General features: G+C 55.6%; 1 protein-coding gene across 1 annotated transcript in view; it reads right to left on the reverse strand.

Annotated features, from left to right (window-relative positions):
* The window catches only part of LOC133349360 (dedicator of cytokinesis protein 7-like), an 80,388-nt gene that overhangs the window by 14,181 nt on the left and 42,341 nt on the right, over positions 1-23,866 (reverse strand). The window contains exons 15-38 of the mRNA XM_061562726.1: positions 20,640-20,757; positions 20,412-20,482; positions 18,912-19,050; positions 18,175-18,276; positions 17,827-17,913; positions 16,664-16,895; positions 15,722-15,949; positions 15,232-15,383; positions 13,453-13,536; positions 12,790-12,885; positions 12,212-12,352; positions 9,801-9,914; positions 9,246-9,428; positions 8,703-8,845; positions 7,869-8,038; positions 6,803-6,933; positions 6,205-6,390; positions 5,360-5,495; positions 4,492-4,585; positions 3,675-3,771; positions 3,007-3,141; positions 2,371-2,523; positions 1,574-1,732; positions 650-750 (exon numbers count right to left, since the gene is read on the reverse strand). Coding sequence (XP_061418710.1) covers positions 650-750; positions 1,574-1,732; positions 2,371-2,523; positions 3,007-3,141; positions 3,675-3,771; positions 4,492-4,585; positions 5,360-5,495; positions 6,205-6,390; positions 6,803-6,933; positions 7,869-8,038; positions 8,703-8,845; positions 9,246-9,428; positions 9,801-9,914; positions 12,212-12,352; positions 12,790-12,885; positions 13,453-13,536; positions 15,232-15,383; positions 15,722-15,949; positions 16,664-16,895; positions 17,827-17,913; positions 18,175-18,276; positions 18,912-19,050; positions 20,412-20,482; positions 20,640-20,757 — 3,252 coding nt within the window. The remainder of the gene's footprint in view (positions 1-649; positions 751-1,573; positions 1,733-2,370; positions 2,524-3,006; positions 3,142-3,674; positions 3,772-4,491; positions 4,586-5,359; positions 5,496-6,204; positions 6,391-6,802; positions 6,934-7,868; positions 8,039-8,702; positions 8,846-9,245; positions 9,429-9,800; positions 9,915-12,211; positions 12,353-12,789; positions 12,886-13,452; positions 13,537-15,231; positions 15,384-15,721; positions 15,950-16,663; positions 16,896-17,826; positions 17,914-18,174; positions 18,277-18,911; positions 19,051-20,411; positions 20,483-20,639; positions 20,758-23,866) is intronic.

Raw genomic sequence — 23,866 nt, forward strand, 5'->3', positions numbered from 1 at the left:
AGTAGATGATAAACAAATCGTTTATAATTATTATTCTGTATATGAGTCCTGTTCTGTTATAATGTGTGCAACGTCATGGTGAGTGTTATGGTTACTTGCAATTTGTTGTTTGCACAGGAAAACTATTTTACCAAAGGAGTTTCTATTCCTTGTTTTGCAATATTTAATCGAATCTTATTCCTCACTCTAGATGCACTAAATTTTGCAATATGTTTCTCTAATCTTAATGTTCACTTTAGTTAAATATTAAATTCATAATTAAGTAATATATTGTACATTTATTTTTATTTGTTGACTTTCTTCATTGCTGTATTTATTGCATTTATAATTTCATGCGACCCATGGCAAACGTTTAAAATTTTACAGTTTTTTAGTTTTTAGCTCACAGGGAAATTCTAAATAAACTGTTCAAATTCGGAAGTGTTCTGTCAACGGCGGTTATCCTATGGATAGAATCCGACGGGCAATAAAGCTCTTTTTTCACAAATGTCCAGTAGGCTCGCCCCCCGGTATAGGAATGTGGAATTCTACCTCACTGACTTCCGCGGGGATGTGAACGGGAGATGGGCTTCAATGCTTCGGTGGTCATTTGAGCGGATAACAGTGACGGCAGATAATGGGGTGGCGGATGAGAGGAGTTTGACGGCACCTGTACATGAGGTCCATGAGCATCTCGGGGTCCTGTTTGTACTCCTTCATCTTCACCGTGTCCGAGAGGATCGTCTGCAGGTTCAGCACCAGCTCCCGCACCTGTCGCATCCACGTTTAACGAGAGTTCAACAGCGACCCCCCGGTGGTCACCAAAAATGACGAAAGAAAAAATGTACAAAATAAAATGGGAACAAAGATGAACGTGTATCACACGAGGGAATGAAAATATTGCAAAATGTAGTTCCCCGCCGCAGCGCAAATCGGCTCGGGCAAATTACCACCTCCAGATTGTAGAGCGCATTAAAGCAGAAAGGGGTGGGGGGGGGGGGTGGCAGCATAAGGCTGTAGCATGGATACCGTGCAGGAGGATCCTTGGATTCCGTGCTCGGGGAAGGCGGTAGGCTATAAGTCGCTTGTCGTCGCTGCAAAGGCCAGCATGTTAGTAAGCCGTGCCCTAGCAAACCGCCTGTTAGTGAGCTGCACGGAGAGTCGTGCGATAGTAAGCAGGGGCGATGGCGGGACCCGTGTTGGCAAACCGCTCGTTGGTAAACTGCGAGTTAGCACACCACATGTTAGTAAGCCGTGCCAATAGCCAGACCACGCATTAGTAAACTATGCCGCACGGAAGTAAGTCGGTCAATTCCGCGTGGTAGTATGCCACGCAACAGTAAGCAGCGTGATAGCAAGGCGCACAAGATTAAGCATCTCGTTGGTAAGCCGCACGATAGTATGTCGCACATTGGTAAGTCACGCATCGGTAAGTCACCCATTGGTAAGCCACGTATGGACAAGCAGCACACTGCCAAGCCACACATTGGCAAGCCGCACACTGGCAAGTCGCTCGTTGGCAAGCCGCACATCGGTAGGCCGCGCATCATATAGCCTGGTGTAAGCCGCGTGGATCCCATCCATCCATGCGTGCCTGCAGGGGGAAGGTGGTGGGCTGCATGTCGCCGTCCGCGGCGGCGTAGGCCAGCATGGTGTGCAGCGAGCGGCGGAGCGCGTCCTCGCTGAAGCTCGCCGACGTCCCCACGAGCGACGCCAGCGACATCGTCACCTGCATCTTGACCCGCGCAAAGTTCTGGAGCGCAGAGAGAGAGAGCGCGGCGGGGGGCGGGGTCGACGGCGGGGGTGAGAGGTCGCGAAGACAAGGCGAGACCGCGTGGGGGTTAGAGGGCGGGACAGTGTGGACCAGGAACAGGAAGTAAGTAAAGACGCACAAGAAAATAAATTCACGGTGAAGAGATGTTAACGCCCTCGCCTGGTATACAGGAGGTCGTGGGTTCGATCCCGACCCTGACGCCTGCTGTTGTATGTTTGGAGTTTGCGTGTCTCTCTCCCGTGGTCGAGTGGATTTTTTTCCGGGTCCTCTGGTTTTTTACTCCACATTTAGAATCAACATCACGCGTTTAGAGGATTTGGCTGCTATACATTTCCACGTAATGATGATAAGACACTTCATTAAACTATCACTTGTGGCCAGGTCGCTTCCGAAACAGAGCCACAAAGCTCAGCGGGCCTTACCTGATAAAATAAAAACATTGTTTAGTTTTAGTTTAAAGAAACGGCCATTTTGGACTTCCTGTTTAACGTGGGACAATGCGCAACAGCTTTCACTTTAGGCTCCTGTGCAGCCAAGGGAAGTGTGGGAGAGGTGAGCGAGGTGAGTGAGGCGAGTGAGGCGAGAGAGGTCAGGGGGGCGAGGCGAGCGAGGCTCACGTTTCCAATCTCGAAGTTCTGGCGCATGAGGAGGTAGAGAGAGGCGCTGGCGTAGGCCCTCGTCGCCACGAGCGAGCTGCTGCAGTGGCGCAGGAGGTGGAGGCACAGGTCGGCGCACTGCTCCGTCTCCTCCTCGAACAGCAGCTCTGGGAACTGCCACACGCACGCACACGCACGCACGCACGCACACGCACACACGCACGGATGCGCACGTACGCACAGATGGACACGCGCATCAGGACAGAGTGGAGGGCGGAGCGGGCTCGCGGTCTGTGCCACGACGGCCCACAGCGTGGCGAGAGTAGGGGGCAGTATGGGGCAGTAGGGGGCGGTAAAGGGGGCGGTAGGGGGGGGTAGGGGGCAGTAGGGGGGGTAGGGGGCGGGACCGGGTGTAGCGGGTGGGAGGGGGCGGTATGGGGGGGTAGGGAGCGGTAGGCGGGGTTGGGGGCAGTAGGGGGCGGTAGGGGGGGTAGGGGGCGGTAAAGGGGGCGGTAGGGGGGGGGTAGGGGGCAGTAGGGGCGGTAGAGGCAGTAAGGTGGGTAGAGGGCGGTAGGGGGGGTAGGGGGTGGTAGGGGGGGGTAGGGGTGGTAGGGGGGGTAGGGGGCGGTGGGGGGGGGTAGGGAGGTGGGGCCCCACCCGCGAGACGAGGGCGCGCTGCGTGGCGAGGCTGTGCTGCAGGAACACGGAGCTCTGGTTGCAGGAGAGGCTGTGCAGCAGCACCTTGAGGACGCCGCCCAGCACGCCGTCCTTCGCCTCTGTGACGGCCACCGTCTGCACCGCACAACGACGAACGGTACAGCAACGACGACGATGGTGATGATCGCCATCGTAACGGTGACCATGGTAACGACGATGATATTTACACGATTTGTAGCGCGCGCGCATTTTGCGAAACGGACGATGGCTTTCTCTCATCGAGCGAGGCTATTATTGTCGTAAGAGCTTGGGGCGAAAGAGGAGATGATGTTGGGAGGGAGCAGGGCTGGGGGAAGAAGCAGAAAGAGAAGTGAGGTGTGGTGAGTGGGTGAGTGGTTCGGTGGTTGGGTGAGTGAGTAAGTCAGCAGGAGGCCGAGTGTTGCCTTGACCCGCTGTGTGAACCTCGACATGGATGGAGAAATCGATGAGCTTGTGTTGTGGCAAAACAGTCTTGTCATCAGTGCAGATGTAAATATTGATATCCGTGCGCGTGCGGCTCTTGACGCTGCTGAGAAATGTTGTAATGCACACAGCTCCAGGGAACAGGCGGTCACACGGCGGCAGTACCCCAGCGACGAGGCGAGCGAACAGGAGAGGAGACGGCTCACCTGCACGATGAGTTCCAAGCTGTCGAGGACAATGAGGTTCGCCTCGGTTGCTAGGTTGCCGTCGATGATGGCCTCCTGCTCCAGCTCGGCTCGGGACCTACGCAGAACGGCGGAGTTCGTGAATCGGCCCGGTTGTGCGCGCGTGCGTGTCATTGCGCTAGCGTGTCATTGCGCTAGCGTGCCATTGCGCTAGCATGCCATTGCGCTAGCGTGCCATTGCGCTAGCGTGTCATTGCGCTAGCGTGTCATTGCGCTAGCGTGTCATTGCGCTAGCGTGCCATTGCGCTAGCGTGTCATTGCGCTAGCGTGTCATTGCGCGTGCGTTTCATTGCGCTAGCGTGCCATTGCGCTAGCGTGTCATTGCGCGTGCGTGTCATTGCGCTAGCGTGCCATTGCGCTAGCGTGTCATTGCGCTAGCGTGCCATTGCGCTAGCGTGCCATTGCGCTAGCGTGCCATTGCGCTAGCGTGTCATTGTGCTAGCGTGTCATTGCGCGTGCGTGTCATTGCGCTAGCGTGTCATTGCGCTAGCGTGTCATTGCGCGTGCGTGTCATTGCGCGTGCGTGTCATTGCGCTAGCGTGTCATTGCGCTAGCGTGTCATTGCACGTGCGTGTCATTGCGCGTGCGTGTCATTGCGCTAGCGTGTCATTGCGCTAGCGTGTCATTGCGCGCGCGTGTCATTGCACTAGCGTGTGTACGAGCCGGTGTGGTTGCTTGGCGTCTGCGACTCGTGGTGACATTGCGCCTGCGACCCGGCGCGTTGTTGTACGGTGCTCGCGCGTGACTCGGTGGGCCCGCGCCGCGGCTCGCTGCTCACTTGTCGCTGCGCTCGTTCTGCTTCCACTGCGTCTGATCCTTCTTCCAGCGCACGCGCTCCGTGCTCCCCGCGGAGCCGACCTGCCCACGCTCGCCTGGGAGGGGACACGCACGCGGAAGGGACACGCTCACTCACACCGAGATCATGTACGCGTGTGTGCGTTTCTCCTGTAACACACCGAGTCACAGGACCGCAGATGCAAATAATTACTGAGACATTGTGTGTGTGTACATATGCATGTGTTTTCAGTCTCGTACGTATGTTAAACTTACTTCACACCATACGTAGCCAACTGTGCTAATCGGAGCCTTTAGAGGTGCTCACTAACAGCACTGCCCCAAGTCTATTTGCTGTTATAATTATGATGCTTGTTTACCCAGGGAAGCTCCCTTGATTTAGCTCTTATGCATGTGTATATGCTTCAGGAGGCTCATTATGGACGCTACTGTGCAGTTGGAGGCAGTCGCCCTCCTACAACAGCAGAGGGCAGAGGAACGACACTCACAACAATGAGTGGAGCGTCGGGCGGCTAAAACGCAGCAAGTTGGCATGGAGGAGGCACAGGTGGTGCATCTGCCAGTCATCTCAGTCAGTCAACCCATGGCACCTGCGTCTGTCCCGTGACCTCCTGCCAGCAGTGAGCCTTCGACATTTCACGTGGCCTCAAAGTGCACATAGCCTGGCACGAGGGCCGTGGTGACATCACCCGCCGCTTCGTGGCCAACTGCGGCTGTTGTTGTTGTTTACGATACTTGTCTCACGTCTGTCACGTGACGCAGAGCATGCCAACGCAAAGATCTAATGCCGTGTTGGGTGCGGTGCTGTGCGGCGCGGTGCCGGCTTGGACGAGTTGAGCGCGTTGCATCACCGTGCGTGCGCGCTCGCCGTATCATCTCCTGCCGGGCGCCGGCCCCACCGAGGATCGCCTCCTCCAGCCGCGCCTTCATGTCCTGCGACTTCATGAAGGCGGCCGGCGGGATCTGGTTGGAGGAACTGCTCCGTCGCTGCGGTAGAGGGGAGGCGCGCGACAACAACGCCCGATGAAATCGACGGTACGTGTGTGTGTGTGTGTATGTACGTTGAACCTCTTTTGCAAACAGTGCTAATCGGAGGTGCGAGAGAAGGGACAACAAACTAAACACAAAAAATATGTTCTAAAGAAAGGAGTTTTCATGATTTTAAAGTGCGCGCATAGCTTTAGTGGATTCCTAATATGGGAAGGAAGAGCGTTCCAGACGGCCGCAGAAGCGCATCTGAAAGCGCGCGATGCAGTGACCGTCTTGGTTCGATGGCCAGCCAAAAGTCGCTGCGAGGGTGACCGGAGTTCGCGTGATAGTTTATGCTCCTTGACGAGAGGGTAGAGGCAGCCGCCCGATGATTCGGTGCCAGCAATTGCCCAGGCTCTGCGGTCCTCTATATATTAAGGTGTTGTTGCGAGGAAACCGGACCGCCGGGGAAAAAAAAAAAGACCCCACGCGTGCGAGGGCAAAACGCTCTATCCCACATCCTTTTTGCCGCACTGCCCTTCTGCTGGCGAGCCGGGGCACGGCACACTTCCTCGGTGCCAGCGGGAAGAGCGTTTCGCAGCATTTGTGCGCGCGGCAAGCCACCGACCCTCGCCGCCGCCTGCACAGCGCCAGATCGCCGGCCACGTGGGTAGCCGCCGGCACCACTGCCCGGCGAAAAAAAGTCACGAGGGGCCGGGCGCCGTACCTTGTACTCGAAGCAGGAGACGCAGAGCAACAGCGCGTGCAGCAGCGACTGAATCTGGGGAGCCGGCGAGTCGGCCAGCCAGGCCAGCAGTAGAGAGGGCTCGGCGTGCTTCAGCACCCACAGCGTGCAGGCGAGGAGGTGGCGGCTGCTCTCCTGCGAGAGGATGGGGCTGCCCGCCCGGCCGGCCTGCACGCCCGACGGCGCAGCGTGCCGAACCGCATCATGCCGTGCGCCGCGTCATGGCCACACCGCGTCACACCGCGTAGCGCCGTGCCGCGTAACACTCCGCCACGCCGCGGGCGTCGTACGACACGCCAAATCGCACCACTTTGCGTAGCACAACACAGGACGTCAAACCTTTGGCGCAACCGCAGCACAACCCGGGTACAGCATGGGCGCAGCGCACTGCATCGCGTCACGTGGCGTGGCGTCACGCCACAACACGCCACATTCGCACCGCGGCCGTATATCGCATCGCGTCATGCTGAATCACGCCACGTCACAATCCTGTCGCACCGCACCACACACGCGTGACATCACACCGCATCGCAATAAATCGCGCCGCACAATGTCGACAAGCCACGCTTCGAACAGGCACCTGTGCGGACGCCCCGGATCCGGGCCGCAGCAGTGAGGATCCCGCGATGGCGCAAGCCACCGATTGGTTGATGGTCGGCTCGTCGTCTTCAGGGGAAGAGAGGGCGGCTCGCGATCGCTGCCCGTGACCCTCTGCGCCACACAAAGACAAAGATCCCCCCCTTTAGCCTTTGTAGACTGATGGGGCAAGTGCTGTTTGCGAGCGTCTGTGAAGGCTGGCGTGGGAGGGGCTACCTGAGTAGTGGGTGTGGGGGCTAAAGTGCTTGTGTGGGTGTGGCTACGTAAAAGTAGGTGGGGCTGGGGGAGGGAGGGAGGAAGGAGAGGGATGGAGTCAATGGAGGGGAGGAGGGAGGAGATGGAGGGAGTGAATGGAGGGGAGGGAGGTGAGGAGGAGGGAGGGAGGTGAGAATGGAGGGGAGGGAGGAGGAGAGGAGGGAGTGAATGGAGGGGAGGGAGGGAGGAGAGGATGGAGAGAATGGAGGGGAAGGGAGGGAGGAGAGGAGGGAGTGAATGGAGGGGAGGGAGGAGAGGGAGGGAGTGAATTGAGGGAGGGTGGAAGGGAGGGAGGAGAGGGAGGAGTGAATGGAGGTGAGGGGGAAGGAGGAGAGGAGAGAGTCAATGGAGGGAGGAGGGAAGAGAGGGAGGGAGTGAATGGGGGAGGGGAGGGAGAGAGGGGAATGAGGAGGAGAGGGTGATATGGGTGTGGAGGGGGGAGGAGAGAGGGAGGAGATGGAGGGGGAGGAGGAGAGGGAGGGAGTGAATTGAGGGGAGGGTGGAAGGGAGGGAGGAGAGGGAGGGAGTGAATGGAGGTGAGGGGGAAGGAGGAGAGGGAGAGAGTCAATGGAGGGGAGGGAGGGAAGAGAGGGAGGGAGTGAATGGAGGGGAGGAGAGGGAGGGAGTGAATGGAGGGGAAGGGATGGAGGAGAGGGAGGGAGTCAATGGGGTGGAGGGAGGGAAGAGAGGGAGGGAGTGAATGGAGGGGAGGAGAGGGAGTGAGTGAATGGAGGAGGAGGGAGGGAGCCACACAAATTTGGGTGGGGTTATTCGTGCTGCAGGCGGGCGGGCACCGGTGAAGTCGTAGAGCTGAGCGGCCGCGTCCACCACGATGCCCAGTAGCGGCAGGTAGAGCGACGCGATGTGCGCCTTCACCTCGGGTGCGGAGTACCGCGGCTCTGTGTCGTGGCTCGACACGAGCACGTGCACGGCGCTGATGGCGCGCTTCTGCAGGCACGACAGGCTGCGGGCGCGCGTGCACACACGCAAGCAAAGACAAAAGCGAAGGTCCCCCGTGTAGCCATTTCACAGGCCGTTGGGGCGAGCGCTGTGAGCAGCAGCTGTGAAGGCCGGCACTGCGCACGAGGGGGTGGGTGGGTAGCACTATGCTCGGCCGCCTTGGTCTCCCCAGTGACGGTGTTTACACATCGCACCAGGTACTAATTTGAGGCTGAGTCGACCTAGGGGAGGCCCAGGGCCAATTCAGATCATCGCCACTGCTGTTGGCCATGAGCGGCAATCGAACTCGGCTTCTTAGCGCAGCGCGCTAACCATTGCACTCCCCTCAGACACACACACGTGGACACGCGGACACACGCACGCACACCAACAAGAGAACACACGGACACGGATGCTTACAGGCGCACGCGGAGGTACTGCGAACGCAGACACGCGTGCCCCATGGTGTCGATGACCAGCTGGAACACGCCGGCGGTCACGAACGCTCGCACGGTCGCGTGAGCGAGCGAGTCTCGTCAACCCGTGCGACGCCCCGATGCGGTTTTGGCTCACACCCGACGGCACGCAGGCTAATGCCCATCGCCGATGACCGTGCGCCCCCGATGGACGAGCAAGCGAGCGTGGACAAAACCACGGCAACTCATCCGCCCATCGTCCGCCTCGCTCACCTGTCGGCAAAGTCGGGGTCGAGGGTCAGGGCGAGGTCGGAGAGCAGCAGGCCGGTGAGGTAGTGCTGCTGCCGGAATTCCGTGGAGAGCTCGAACATCTTGGCCACCTTCTGGTCTTGAACGGTGGAGGACATCCCGGAGCCCTGCACGCACAAAGACAAAGATCCCCCGCGGGGCCTTTAGCGGACCGTTGGGGTAAGGAGCTGTCGGTGAGCACCAATTAAGGCGAGCCACGGCACACGAGCGGGTGGAGTTGCCAGCGCTATGCCCGGCCGCACCGCTGACGTTTACAACTCACACCAGGTACTCATTTCAGTCTGAGTGGACCTAGGGGGGAGGGCCCAGGATCGGTTCAGATAACCATCACTGGTGTTGGTGGCCGTAAGCGGGAATCGTGCTCGGGTCGCCGGGTTTGTAGCGCAGCACGCCGACCGCTACGATAACGCACACACGCACACACGCACGCACACGCACACACACACGCACGCACAGACGCGTGCTCTTGGCGTGGCCCCCACCCCCCTTGCGCGGTGCGGAGGGAACCTGCGACGCGACGGAGGGCGACGGCGAGGGCGACGTGGGGGGCGACGAGGCGGAGGAGGCGAGCGGCAGGTTGAGCGCCACGTAGTGCTCGTGCGTGCATACGATGCGGAGGAAGTCCAAGCGGAGCGACGCCAGCGGTGTCAGCGCCCCGGGGCCGGGCGAGCTGTTCGCTCGGTTCCACGTCTTTCCGGTTTGGTGGCGGTTGGGGGCGGTTGGGGGGGGCGGGGGGAAGAGAGAGAATTAGGGGGGGGGGCATCACATTCCCAGGTGGCCTGGTAGGGCTGTAACCAAACGGCGACGTGACGACAAAGACCCCCGCCGCGTGGCGTCGTCATCGTCGTTCTGCGTGACGTCCGACGTTTCGCTCCACGTTGCCGGGGAGGCTCTTCCGGTTCGGCTCGGGTCCCCCCCCCCACCCCACCCCCAAGAAGCTCCCGCGCAGCACGGGCGAGCGAAACGACGGATGGAAGCGCCGACGTTCGGCACGCGAAGTGGCCGGTGCACTCGGGGGCTACCCGGCGGGATGTTTGCGCCCGTCCCGTCGCGCGGCGTCACCTGCTTGCAGTAGGTCTTGACGAGCTGCATGACGAAGCCGCGGTCGACGAGGGAGAAGAGGTCGTTCATGAAGAAGGCGAGGCTCACGTTCAGCTTCTCCGCCAGCTCTTGCTCCTGGCACGCCCCGCAAACACGACGCGGGACCACGTCCCCGTTCAAGTCGTGGCCAAATGACCGTCGGGCAATAATGATAACATACTCTTTGGTTCTTTGGGTAAAGTCACGTAGGTTGAAAAAATAATAGATGACGACGTTTTGATCGCAACGCAAGCAATCGTCTTCATCTGTTATTTTTTCTACCGACGTGATTTTACCGAAAGAACCAAAGAGTATGGATTCTTGCAGTCACGAAAGCTTCAAATCAATAATGATAACATAGTTTAACTCGTAGGCTTTCGCGACCAATATCATCTATAAGCGGGTTTTTTTTTCCCGATCTAATCCAAAAAACCTCTATTATGAATGATAACATTATAATTTATTATTAGATGCGGTGGCGAGATATTGACAACCTCGCCTGGTATGCAGGAGGTCGTGTGCTCGACCCCGACTCCTGTATATTTGGAGTTTGCGTGTCTCTCTCTCTCTCTCCCCATGATCGTGTGGATTTTTCTCCGGGTCCTTAGGTTTTTCCCTCCACGTCTACGCGCGTTTAGAGTACTTGGCTGCTATAAATTTCCACGCGATAAGCCATTTTAGTTGAACTATAATTTGTGGTCAGTTCGCTTCTGAGAAAGAGCTACGTAGCTCAGTGGGCCTTACCTGGTAGAATAAGAAACAGTTTGGTTTAGTCTCTAATCATAACGAAGAAGATGTTTCGCGTTGATACGGCGCTTGCGTAAATCCCTCGGCAGTTCCAGGCGTCGTACGACACGTCTCATCTCGTACATTCCAAAGGAACTGCGAGTGGCAGCTGTCTTATTCTTAGGTTTTTTTCGGTAAAGTCACGTAGGTAAAACATTAAAATTAATAAAAGTAAAATAAAATTATTTTAAAATAAATAAAAGTAAACTAAAATAATTTTATTTTACTTTTATTAATTTTAATGTTTTACCTACGTGACTTTACCGAAAAAAGTAAAAAAAAGTAAAATAAAATAATTTTATTTTACTTTTATTAATTTTAATGTTTTGCCTACGTGACTTTACCGAAAAAAGTAAAAAAAAGTAAAATAAAATAATTTTATTTTACTTTTATTAATTTTAATGTTTTACCTACGTGACTTTACCGAAAAAAGTAAAAAAAAGTAAAATAAAATAATTTTATTTTACTTTTATTAATTTTAATGTTTTGCCTACGTGACTTTACCGAAAAAAGTAAAAAAAAGTAAAATAAAATAATTTTATTTTACTTTTATTAATTTTAATGTTTTGCCTACGTGACTTTACCGAAAAAAGTAAAATAAAATAATTTTATTTTACTTTTATTAATTTTAATGTTTTACCTACGTGACTTTACCGAAAAAAGTAAAAAAAAGTAAAATAAAATAATTTTATTTTACTTTTATTAATTTTAATATTTTGCCTACGTGACTTTACCGAAAAAACCTAAGAATATGAATCCTTGCAGTCACGAAAGCTTCAAATCTAGAATTGGCAGCTGTCTCTGTGCAGCACGATTCGGCTCGGCATCTGGCCTGTGAACGGGCATTGCCCTGCCAGTGGGGGGGGGGGGGGGGGGGGGTGCGATGACCGACTGCTGCTGTGTAATCCCCACCAAGTGATTCGGGGGTAAAGTTTGGACCGAGACGCTGGCACGCAATGGCCTTCTTTGCTTCGAGTGACGTCATGGGGTGTTATGAAGCAGATAGCGCGTGGTCAATACGCCCACAGTAGTATTAACCAGGGTGGCCCGCCCAATTCGAACCGCAATCCTCTGAAGCGAGCGGCGAACAGCGCCACCGCTGGGACATGTCAATGTCCCCAAAGGATTCAAGAGTCAATGAGCCCTCTGTGTCGTTTATGGGGTCTCTCTTGTGAGTCTATAGGTCTGCATCTAAGTCTATATTCTCATGTGTCTCTATGTAAGTATGTTGGTCATGGATCTCTCTGTGAGCCTATGTTGTTTTGCAGAAATCCGGCCTATGTCTTTGTGTCTCTAAACAAGACTGTGAATCTTTATATGACTCTGAGTCTCTGAACGAGTCTATGGATCTCTGTGTAACTATTTTGGGCTGTCCGTGTGAGCCACTGGCGACCGGGCTGAGACCACCAAATCGCGACACCTTAGAACCCTGTTTAACAACGGTGGTTGGGTAGCTAGACCTCAGCTGTGCCGGCTCAGCATCTGTGACCTCTGCACCACCCGTATGGTTGTTGACCTCTCTCTACCGAGCCAGCCCCCACAATTACCGCCTCCTCCCCACTCCCCTTCCCTCCGCCCGTCACTCCGAATCAGCCAAGTGGCGTCACCTTCTGGAACTTGTCCATGATGTCGTTTGCGACGTTGGTGACGAGGGCGCGCAGGTCGTTGGTGAACTGCTCGGGGAAGCGGAGGCGGCGTGGAGCGGCCAGCTTCCCCGTGACGTACAGGTACTGGGCCATGCTCTTCACCTGCGACACACGGGGACACACGGGGGACATGACACAGAGACACACGGAGGACATGACACAGGGACTCACAGACCAAGGCATGTGTGGACAGATTGAGGATGAACAGAGGCACGAACAGACGAACAACACAAAGACAAAGACCTCCCCTCCCCCCCATATAGCCTTAACAGACTGCTGGTGCAAGTGCGGACGAACGGACTGGTGGACAAATGGACAGACACCACGGATAGACGAAAACCAGCAACATAAGGGGAGAAAGACACACAGCGGATATTGACGATGAAGCAGATGACAACGATGATGATGACATTGTTGACAACGACGATGCAATCGATAATGAAGTTGATGTTCATAATGGCAGCGATGATGTTGCCGATGATAGTCGATGTTGACGAAAAAGCTGACGATGACGACGATGTCGATGCGCGAGCGGTTACCATGAGCTCGAAGAAGAACCAGGCGTGCTGCAGCGCCGTGTCGCGCACGCAGCCCTTGCTCACGACCCACTGCAGCACCAGCTCCTCGTGGAACAGCTGCTCGCGCACACCACGGTGACGCACGCACGCAGCGATGCACACGGCGACAAACACAGTGGCAAACGGTCATGCGCGTGCGCACACACACGCGGTGACACGCGGTGACACGCGGTGACCGACACGCACACAGCGCAGTGACGTGGTGACGCACGCACACGCGGTGACAACAACAACAACAACCGCCATTCGCCACTAAGTGGCGGTGACGTCACCACGACGCTTGTGCCAGGCCATGTGCACCTTGAGGCCACGTGACACACGCGGTGACACACGCGGTGACACACGCGTTGACGCACGCACATGCGCGGCGACATGCGGCGATGCAGGCACATGGCACGGTGGCACGCACGCTGTGACACGCGCTCTCTCAAATCCGAGCACGCTCCGCTCCATGGTCAGGGGTCAGCGTTAGGGCTCATGGCGGGACAGGGCAACACTTGCTTGTCACGATGATGATGATAAAAATGTTTCATATGCTGCTGTTGCTGCTGATGATGACAGTGACGATGGTGAAGATGATCGTGGTGTTGGTGATGATGCCGATGCTGAGCGTGCGTGTCGCACCTTGCGGGAAGTGAGCCACCCGAGCTGACTCGGAGCCTGGGCAGACTCGGGGAACATGGACTCACGGCACGGCACAACCCGCTCCTGGCACACCAACAACAACAACAATAAACAACACAACACGTTCGGAAAATTCACGCATACGCACGGATTCTGTAACGCTATCAAACGTGCGCTTGGCTCAGGAAGCATTTTAATTCGTGGTACGGAAGCCGGCGCAGTGGCCATCAGGTCAAGGGGCAGTCCATAAATGACGTCACGCGATTTTGGACAATTTTTGACCTTCCCCCCCTCGTCACACGGCGTCACAAAAAGTCAGACCCCCCCTCAAATATGACGTCACAAAGCTCTGCTCCCCTCCCCCCAAAACCATATTTCCATTTTGAAAATAAAACACGCTTCAAATCACTTTAAACGATTGTTATTGTAGTGCGTATTCAATGTGGCGCTGCACTCTGATGTTGTAGGAGTAACAATTATAACAATTAGTGTTGTTGTAACAATTCTATATTTGATTAAAGTTGCACATTTTGATGTGACGGCACACATCGTCACAAATGTCTGACCCCCCCCCCCCCCCCCCCGAGGTGCGTGACATCATTTAAGGACGGCCTCCAAAAACCCTCTTCGTGTTCGCAGCGTGTTACGCGTTCTGCTCCGGTTTGTAACGGCAGGTATTGCGCAACGCCTTCTGACCCACGTGGGCCGTGTTCCCTCCGGGGAGAGTCGCCGATAGCAACGGGACCTTCCACTCCAGTTCCGTTCCTCTCGGATCGTCCCTCCGGGGATTACCGCGACGCCACGTTACGGACAGACAGCGCGCCACCGTGGCCGGGTTTCTCTGGGGGCGAGGCTAGGCCTCGGCAAGGTTAGGTAATTTACCCTTTTTTACCGGGTAAAAGGGTAAAGGGTAAAGATGTCGACATGCCAAGGGGTGAGGTAAAGGGTACAGGGTAAAGGTAGCTCGGAAGAATTACCCGGTAGGGTAAAGGAAGCGCGAAGTATTACCCGGTAAATACGGTGCCTTGTTTACCGCTAAAAGCTCCGTGGCGCAGTCCGTGGCCTACATTTAATAAGTAATATTAAAACAAACGTTATTAAAAACACGCTTTTATAAAATGTACGAGTAATCGCAGTACTCCACGACTCCAGGAAGTGGCCCCGAGGCTTGCCACAGCGTAAGGGACCGTGGTCATTTACAGCCAACGTCAGTTGAGCGTGGACAATTAGAGCCAAGCCGAAACATAACATATTATAAATAATGTTTAAAAACATATTTTTTATGATAGAATATAGTATTGTCATCAGTATGACCTAAGTATACCAAGTTTGCAGTCGATACCACATTAGGAAGTGGGTACCTTACCTTGCCGAGGCCTAGGCGAGGCCCCAGATAGCAATGCGACGTGGACGCCAAATTTGTGTTCATATCACCACCGTCTTTGCAGATGCCATCGCGACCCCACGTTGCAGACGGAGAAGACAGAGCCGATGCGTAAAAACCCATGGGTCAATGCGGCCGATTTTGAAATCGGGTGAATTCCAGATAGCAACACGAGTTTAGTTCATGTCGCAAAACTCATCTCTTCGGGAGTGATTGTGACAGACCGACCAACGTCACGGTTTGCGGTAAAATTTACCGACGCTCCTCGCCCATCCTGGGCAACGCTACCCCCCCGTCCCTCCCCCCCCTCCCCCGTTCCGACCCGCGGCCAAAAAAACCCGGGGCCCGTCGGCGAAGCGTTCATCCGGCAGCGGACTGAGCAAGGGCTGACGCACCTTGCTGGCGAGGAGGTTGGCGACCTCCTGGTCGGCGGAGGTCGGGCTGCTGACGTCGGGGTTGCTGCTGCTGAGGCTGCGCGTCCCCGGGAGGTTAAGGGTCGTGGGCCGAGGTCGAGCGGCGAATCGCGAGAGCGTGTTATATCGGATCCCTGCGGGCAGACGGCCCACAGCAACACCGGCGTCATCACCACCCGTCGTTGTCGTCATCCATCATCTACATCATCATCAGCTATCCATCACTGCATTGTCGTCATTGGTCCATCATCATATTTTTGTCATCAGTCCATCCATCGACTGCCATAATCATCACCCATCCACCAACCATCATCATCATCCATCAAAGCCATCAAGAACATCATCACCGTCGTCATCATTCGTGCCATCGTCGTCACGGTCAGCAATGCCACCGGGATAGGAATCCTGTTGGCCAGCTGTGGGGTTGGCAGATCGCATGACGATCTGTGACGCGGTCCCGCCCCGACTTTACCTCCGGGGTTCATGGTTGGCATGCAGCCACCGCCCCTGGCGCCACCGCCGCCGCCGCCACCGGCGTCCGTTCCGACAGCGGAGCAGGCGAGCGGCAGGCGGAACACGTGGTGCACGTACGCGGCGAGCAGGGCGTTGCGACCGTGCTGGTCCTGGTTGAACTCCAGGCTCTGGTGCACGCGGTTGGCGATGTTGGCCATGGCCTCGAAGGCCACCTGGCTTAGGTTCACTGGGGGGATGACGGTGGGGGTGGCGGGGATAGCGATGACGGTGTGGGTGGCGGGGATGAGAAAGAGAGAGAAAGACGCGCACCCGACAGACCAATACAGGGGGACAGACGTGCAGGAGGCAGATATGCATCCACGGACAAACAGACGAGCAGACATAGAGGGACACAGAGAGACAGATATACAGAGAGAGGGAAGGGAGAGAGACATGCAGAGAAACACACACACATTATCAGCATCGTGCCACTATCGATAACACCATCACTATAGTCCCGCTAGGTCCACCACTGCCACCACCGTAATCAGCACTACCACCACGTCGACTCTGGGCACATTACTATCATCAAAGACAAAGCCTGAACAGACTGTTGGGGCAAGTGCTGTTAGCAAGCACCTATGAAGGCCGGCACGGCATATGCGGAGGTGGGTGACCAACACCACGCCCGGCTGCCTTTATCTCCTGGGTGGTGATGTTTACACACCGCACCAGGTACTCATTTGACGCCGATTCGACCTAGCGCAGGCCCAGGACCGATTCAGATAATCGTCACCGGCGTTGGCCGCGGTGTCGGAGTCGGAATTGAACTCGGGTCGCCGGGTTCGGAGCGCAGCGCGCTGACCGTTGCACTACCGCTCCCCACTACGATCACCACCAACCACCGTGACTATCACCGACGCCGGGCTCGCCACCGTCCCCGCGGCGCGGGCAGGCTCACCGATCTGTCCGGCGAGCACGGGCGGGCGCACGGTGAGCAGCACGATCCGGTCGAGCAGCGGGTGGAAGTGGCGCACGAGGGGCTGCATGGCGGCGTTGCCGACGCCGGCCACGGCCGAGCGCAGCTCCGCCTCGAGCTCCGCCTCCGTCACGCGCTTGGGCCCCGCCCACACGGGGAAGGAGTGCGACTCAAGCGCGGCGCACAGCGCGAAGAGCCGGTCCAGCGGGGCGTCCTGGTGGGCCGGCGAAGACGTCACCATGGTCGGAGCTCATCGTCGTCGTCACAATCATCGCCGTCGTCGTCATCATCATCACCGTCGTTACCATAGCCATCGCCACATGTATCACCGTCATATTTATCGTCGTCATAGTCATCGCCGTCGTCATAGACATCACCGTCGCCATAGTCATCATTGTCATCATCGTCGCCATAGTCATCGTCGTCATCATCATCATCATCGTCACCATCGCCATCGTTATCATCATAGTCGTCACCATCGTCAGTCATCACCGTCGTCATAGTCGTCACTATGGTCACCATAGCCAATACCATCGCCATCGTCATCATCGTCAGTGCAGCACCCGGCGTAAAGAGCCGGTCCAGGGGGGTTGCTCTAACGAGCAATCTGAGTTATCATCATCATCACCATCATCCTAGTCTACATCATAAGTGTGAGCGTCCTCACGTAATAATTATCACCCAGACTCTGTCGCCTCGACGGACCTGGTTTTCACCTGAGGACGGCTGCTTGCGTTGTGGCCGAAACGTCGTGAGAATTGTTTTATTATGTTTTATTTTTATTATTTTATTACTTCCCTTCTACGTGACTTTACCGAAAGAACCAAGAAGATATCACCCAGTGGTCATTGATAATCGTGCTTTCATCATCGTCTATCAACTGCCATGAATGTCATTATCATCACTATTATTATTAGAACTGGCAAAATAATCCATCTCATCAACATCATCATGGTCATTGTCCACAACATCATCATCATTCACATCATTATCAATATCACCATCTACATCATCACCTCCGATTAGCACAGTTGGCAAGGTATGGTGCGAAAAAAGTTCAACGTACATACACCCATTAACATGCACATCATTATCATAACCATCGTCATCATCGTATGCTTAAGATCGGAACGCGCCGCCCTCACCTGTGTGTGTAGCGAGGTCACGGCCACCACCTCCACATTGAATATGGCTTTGTGTCCCTCTACCCAGCGGATATTCGGCACGTGGACCTACACAGGGGTCGGGGTGGGAGCGATCGCAGAGAAATCAGCGCTCAGACACAGACGCTGCTCTTGGAGGCATGGGCACACACGGGGACACGTGGCGACACGCATACGGATTGCAGGGACACGGGAGCACACAGAGAATTACCGGAAAGTATAGGAAGACACAGGGACACACCGAGAATTCCGGAGATGCGTTGGAGACAAAGGGACATGCGTCACCACGCGTGGAGACGCGTGGCGACGTGCGCACGTAGCAGTACTCACCTCGGGGGGCAGGGCGGAGTAGTTGGTGGGCAGCTTCTCCATGGAGACGGCGAGGTTCACTTGCCCCGTTACCAGGCGACCGTGCTGCAGCAGGGGCAGCCACTGCAAGGGGTCACGGGGGTCACGGGGGTCACGGGGGTCACACGGGCGCAGGTGAGACAAAACACTCAACACGTTCATCACCAATGTGCTATGAAGAAGAGCCACTGGCCTCATGTGGTTTTTAATTGCTTTTAAATCCACGCAGTGTTATTGTGTCGGCACGCGTTGGTTTGTTTTTGTCAATTGTGCTTGTGCACCACTGGCAACCTGTGATGATTTGTTGCAGGTGAGGCAAGTCTGTGTCTGGGTGTGCGAGTGAGGGAATGAGTGAGTGGGTGGGTGGGTAGGTGTAGGAGTTAGTTGGCAAGTGTGTGAGTGAGGGAATGAGTGAGTGGGTGGATGGGTAGGTGTAGGAGTTAGTTGGCAAGTGGGTGAGTGAGTGAGCGTTTGTCAGTGAGTCAGGCAGCAAGTCAGTGGGTTAGTGAGCCGGTGAGTATCTGAGCGAATGGGCGAACCAGCGACTGAGCGAGCGGAGTGAGAGATCGAGTGGAGCGAGCGATCGACTGAGCGAGCGAGCAAAGTGAGCGATCAACTGAGCGAGCGGAGTGAGCGATCAACTGAGCAAGCGGGGCGAGCAACCGACTGAGTGAGCGAGCGAGCGAGTGAGCGAGTGGTGGCGTGGGCGGCATACGCACCGTGTATCCGATGGGCGTCTCGAGCGGAGCGTTCTGCTTCTGCTGGCAGCTGATGTGGTAGAAGGTGAAGAGCACGTGGTGGTTCTCGGTCAGATTCGCCGGCAGCTTCATCTTCACCTCCTCGTAAAAATCCGGTGCCCTGGCGCGACGCGCACGCGGGCATTAACCGGTGGCGGCTTCCGGGCTCGAACCGCGAATCGCTGCAGGCGCGGTTACGCTGGGCCGTGATGATGATGATGGGAGAGCAATGACGAGGCAACAGTGGTTTGCACACTGCCCCTGCAATCGCAGTGAGCCGGGTTCGATTCTTGTCCATCGCTCTCAAGATCCCCGGAAAGACTCAGCACGGCGTCGCTTAGCCGACTACCTTCCAGGAGGGTAACTGAGGCACAGGCGGTCGTGCGAAACGCATCGGATACGCGAGCATCGAGAGACGGCGACAGCAGTCGCATCATCCATTGCACAAATGAGGGTCCTGGACAAAACGGAAGGGGACAACTTGGGGAGATGCTGGTGATTTTGAAGCGGCACCGCATCGCCGCGCGCGACAAGGTCATATTTGTCGATTTAAAGCTTTCGTGACTGCAGGGATTCATGTTCTTGGTTCTTTCGGTGAAGTCACGTAGAAGCGGAAATAATAAAATAATACAAATAAAACAATAAAATTCTCACGACGTTTCGATTTCAACACAAGCAATCATCATCATCAGGTGTGAAAACCACAGCAAGGTGATGATGATTGCTTGTGTTGCAATCGATACGTCGTGATAATTTTATTGTTTTCTTTTTATTATTTCCCTTCTATGTGACTTTACCGAAAAAACCAAGAATATAAGGTCATATTTGTGAAACGCCGAAATCAGCGCTCCCCCATCACCGTCCCCCTCACCTCGCCAATCATCGCCGCCCCCACGAGGGACAGAGAGAGAGAGAGACAGGCAAAGGGATGGCCGTTGTGCAACATACAGGCACACTATCCCTATCGGGCGGTGGTGGTGACGGTGGCGGCCAGTGGGCGGCGAGGGCAGACACAGGCTGCCTTTGTCTCGGCGGAGATTCCTGCTCCACGATCACGTCCCTCCCGCGTGCTCGCCCGTCACGCCACGGCTCACCAACCCCATGAGCAGGGGCGGCGGGCGGGGGCGGGGATGGGAGGGGGGGGACAGCGAGCTAGGAGGGAGAGTCACCGGGAGGGAGGGAAGGATGGACGGAGGGAGCGGTGAACGCGTGCCGGAAGAGGGTATCCCCTCACACCGTTCGACCATACTTCACCACGCCGGTCAGCGGAGGGGGGTTAGCATGCAGGATCGGTATACCACTCGCCGCTGACGGCAGCCGTGGCCAGGAATCGAAGGCGGGTCCCGGGTTCGCAGCACCATGGCGGGCAAGGCTGGAAAGCTAGTAGGCTGGTGGATTTTAAAAAATACTTTTTGTTCATGTGCGGAGACGGGGCCCGAGCTATTGCTCGCTTTCGCTATTGGTCTGGCTGTGGCCGCTCACTTGTTGTGGTAGGTGATGGCTGTGTAGGCTTCCTTAGAGAAGTCCGGGCAGCTGGATTTGCCGAAAATCGCCTGTAAACAACAAGAACAAACACACTTGATCGCTATAAACCACGCAGGCTTTTCCGTGGTTGCGCCGCACGGTACAGCTCTCCCGCCCCCGGCGTAGGGATGTACCACAGGGGTTTGGGGGAAAGTGGTGGGGGGGGGGGGGGGGAGGAAGTAGTACCAGCATGGTGCTCTCTGGATCTTCAGCTGCCATGAGTTGTATCTTGATGGCGATGTTCCTGGCCGAGCCCTGCCGCGTGGAGAAGTTCACGCTCTGCGGGTACACGTACAGCAGGTTCCTGCGTGCGCACGCACACACAAAGACAAAGACCCCCACCCCGGTGTAGCCTTTAATATACGAAGAGCGGCGCGGAACACGGTGGGGTGGGTGGCCAGCACCACGCCCAGCCGCCTTTGTCTCCCGAGCGGCGGTGTTTACACATCGCAGTAGGTACTCATCATCTGAGGCTGAATCAATCTTGAAGAGGCCCACGACCGGTCCAAACAATTGTCACCGGTGTTGGTGGCTGTGAGCGGGAATTAAACTCGGGTCGGCGGGGTTCACAGCGCACAGCGCGCTAACTGCTCCCCACCCCCGGAGACTCCCACGCGCACACGCGCGCACGCACACGCAGGGTCAATTACGGGGAAAAAAAAACACAATGTAGAAAACGCAATTACAACGCCATCAAATGCCGCTCAGTGCACGGTGCATTCTGCAGACCACCCGCGCGCGCGTGCACAGCGAGCCACCGGCGGGCGCCACCGGGGGGGGGGGGGGGGGGGGGGGGGGCTTGTGCCACGCGGCGGTCGCGACGGAGCCAAATGAAAGACCGCAGCGCTGTCGCAATACCGACGGCGCCGAGTCGGTAACTCGAACGAGCCAGATGGCCAGCGGCGCCGGGGCCATCGCGGCAAACGTGCCGTGCCATCGTTAAGGCCATGCGGTCACGACAGCGGTTGGATAAGGGGTGGCCGGGTGTCTCAGAGGTCGAGGGGACACGGTGGTTTGCATCGCTGAGATCCAGGACGGGCGGTTTGAATGCCGCTTCTGGCCACTTGTGATCAAGCTGGGTTCTCTAGAGGGGAGCGAGTTGATCGTCTCAGATCGGTCCACATATGGCCTTGTGAGGATCCACAGACTCTCATGCAAACTCACAGATTCACGCAGAGACCCACAGGAGTCGTATGGACCAAGGTGAGGTGAAACCGCGTTGTCAAGTTTAGCTGGAGCCATGTGCCCCCCTCCGTGTTCATATATAAACCAAACTTTTTATTCTACCAGGTAAGGCACACTGGAGCTGTATAGCTCTCTTTCGTAAGTGACCTGGCCACAAATGTTAGCCCAATCAATTGGTTTATCATGTGGAAATGTGTAGCAGACAAATACTCAAAAGGCACGTTGATGCTAAATGTGGAGGGAAAAACCGGAGGACCCGGAAAAAAATCCACGCGACCACAGGGAGAGACATGCAAACTCCAAATATACAACAGGCGTCAGGGTCGAGATAAAACCCACCACTTCCTATATACCAGGCGAGGTAGTTAACATCTCGCCACCGTGGCACCCACACAAGATGAAATGCCACTAATATCACAACTTCACAGATGCTACTTGGACAGCAGCGGAAATGAGTCTTGTTTGCTAAAAGTGTACGGTTGAGTTAATGGTCCATCGTTATCGAGCTGCGCTGTTACCATTCGGGGTCACGCCGACAAGCGGCAATAGCAGCGTGTGACCCCGACCGAGAACAACCAAGAGCCTGGGTCACATGACCTGACGCCCGGGTCACATGACCTGACACACACGGCGCCCCCCTGTCAATACTGCAATGCCTTGCGCCAGGTCGCCAGGTGTTTGGCTGGGGCGACGGTGGTGGATACGCTGCTGCACGTGGCTGCCTGTAACCCAGCACCGTGTGGAAGCAGCAGCAAGGGTTGGTGGGTCATCGCACACAGAAATTCCCTTCCCTAGGGCGTCGTGGAAGCGCCATTGCACCTTGGCTCGGCAGGAGAACGCGGTGCAGCAAAAATGTGGACTCCACCCGTCCCATCCGAAAGCGACGGATGCTCCCGTGTCCTCCCACATGCAAACACTGATCAGCGGGCCGATAACATCTTAATATATATAGAGGGCTGCAGAGCTTGGGAAATGTTTTGGTACCGTCGGTTCCCTACCGCGCAGCTGCTGCCTTACTGCGAGTCCACCGTTCCTCACCCTTCTCTCTTCCCCACTCCCCCCCACCGAGAAAGGTTCTCTATCCGCCTCTGGACACGAGCATTCCACCGCCCTGCCCCCCACTCCGAGGTTATTCGCGGTTGTGAACCCGAGCCCCCCTCCCCCCTCTCCCGGGAGGGATGGGCCCATCACGCGCGGCCGAGCCTACCCCCCACAGCCAATCGGAGTGGCTCGCACCACGCGCCCGGCAGCACGTGTGACCCAGCGGGTGTGAGAATGTCTGTGTGCGTCGGTACGCATGTGCGAGTGTTTTTGCACGAGCGTCTGTGCACGTGCGTGCAAGTACGCGCACGTGCGTTAGTGTATGCGCACGCCTGTGAGTGTATCTGCCGGTATGTGCATGTGTTTGGGTGTATGTGCATGTGCGTAAATGCGTGTGCATGCGCGTACAAGTGTGTCTTGAGCGTGCGTGCGTATTTTACCAATGTCTTTGCTGGAATTATATTTCTGATTTTCGATCTTAAAGTTATCGTGCAGTTACATTTCATGATTATTATTGTCTGCGCTTGTTTATCCAGGAAAGCCTCACATGGAGTCTCAAGACTTTTGTGCCAGGAGGGTCCTGCCACATATCCGTAGTAGGGGGGGAGGGGGTGATGTTTCTGCGTCATTCCAATTGATTAATATGCAGGAGGCATTTGTACATTGAGATATTTAGGCCAATACCGGTTACATTGTGTGTTTAAAAAAAGGAACACGTCTATAGAGAAATATCTATGGGGACCTTTTTGCCAGTAGGTATCAAATTGATGGGAAAAAAAACAAGAATATGTTTTACCCTTTCTGGAAATAAGATGTTCCAACACCAAATTGATACCTTTTTCAAGGCATCAAATCTGCATTAACCCCACGAACTTGTGGGAAAACATGCAAACAACACATCCTCTGATAATGTATGCAGTGTCTTTGAAACTCGTTGGCCTACACCAGAGGACATCCTTCCTTATCTGTGAGAAGGAAACCGGAGAACCCGCAGGAAAGCCATGAGCAAAAATTGGGAGAGAAAAATTTGGAGAGAACACTTGCACGCTCGCACTCGCCACACTCGCACTCGACAAATCAAAGGGTTAAAACGTACAAACTCTTCTCGCTCACTCTATCACACAAAGCCACAGATACCCGCTCCGCTGTAGCATTATCAGATCGCCGGCACAAGTGGTGTTAAACGA

This window comes from Lethenteron reissneri, chromosome 4 (genome assembly GCF_015708825.2).
Source record: "Lethenteron reissneri isolate LAM-NWPU_2019-01 chromosome 4, ASM1570882v1, whole genome shotgun sequence".
Lineage (NCBI taxonomy): Eukaryota > Metazoa > Chordata > Hyperoartia > Petromyzontiformes > Petromyzontidae > Lethenteron > Lethenteron reissneri.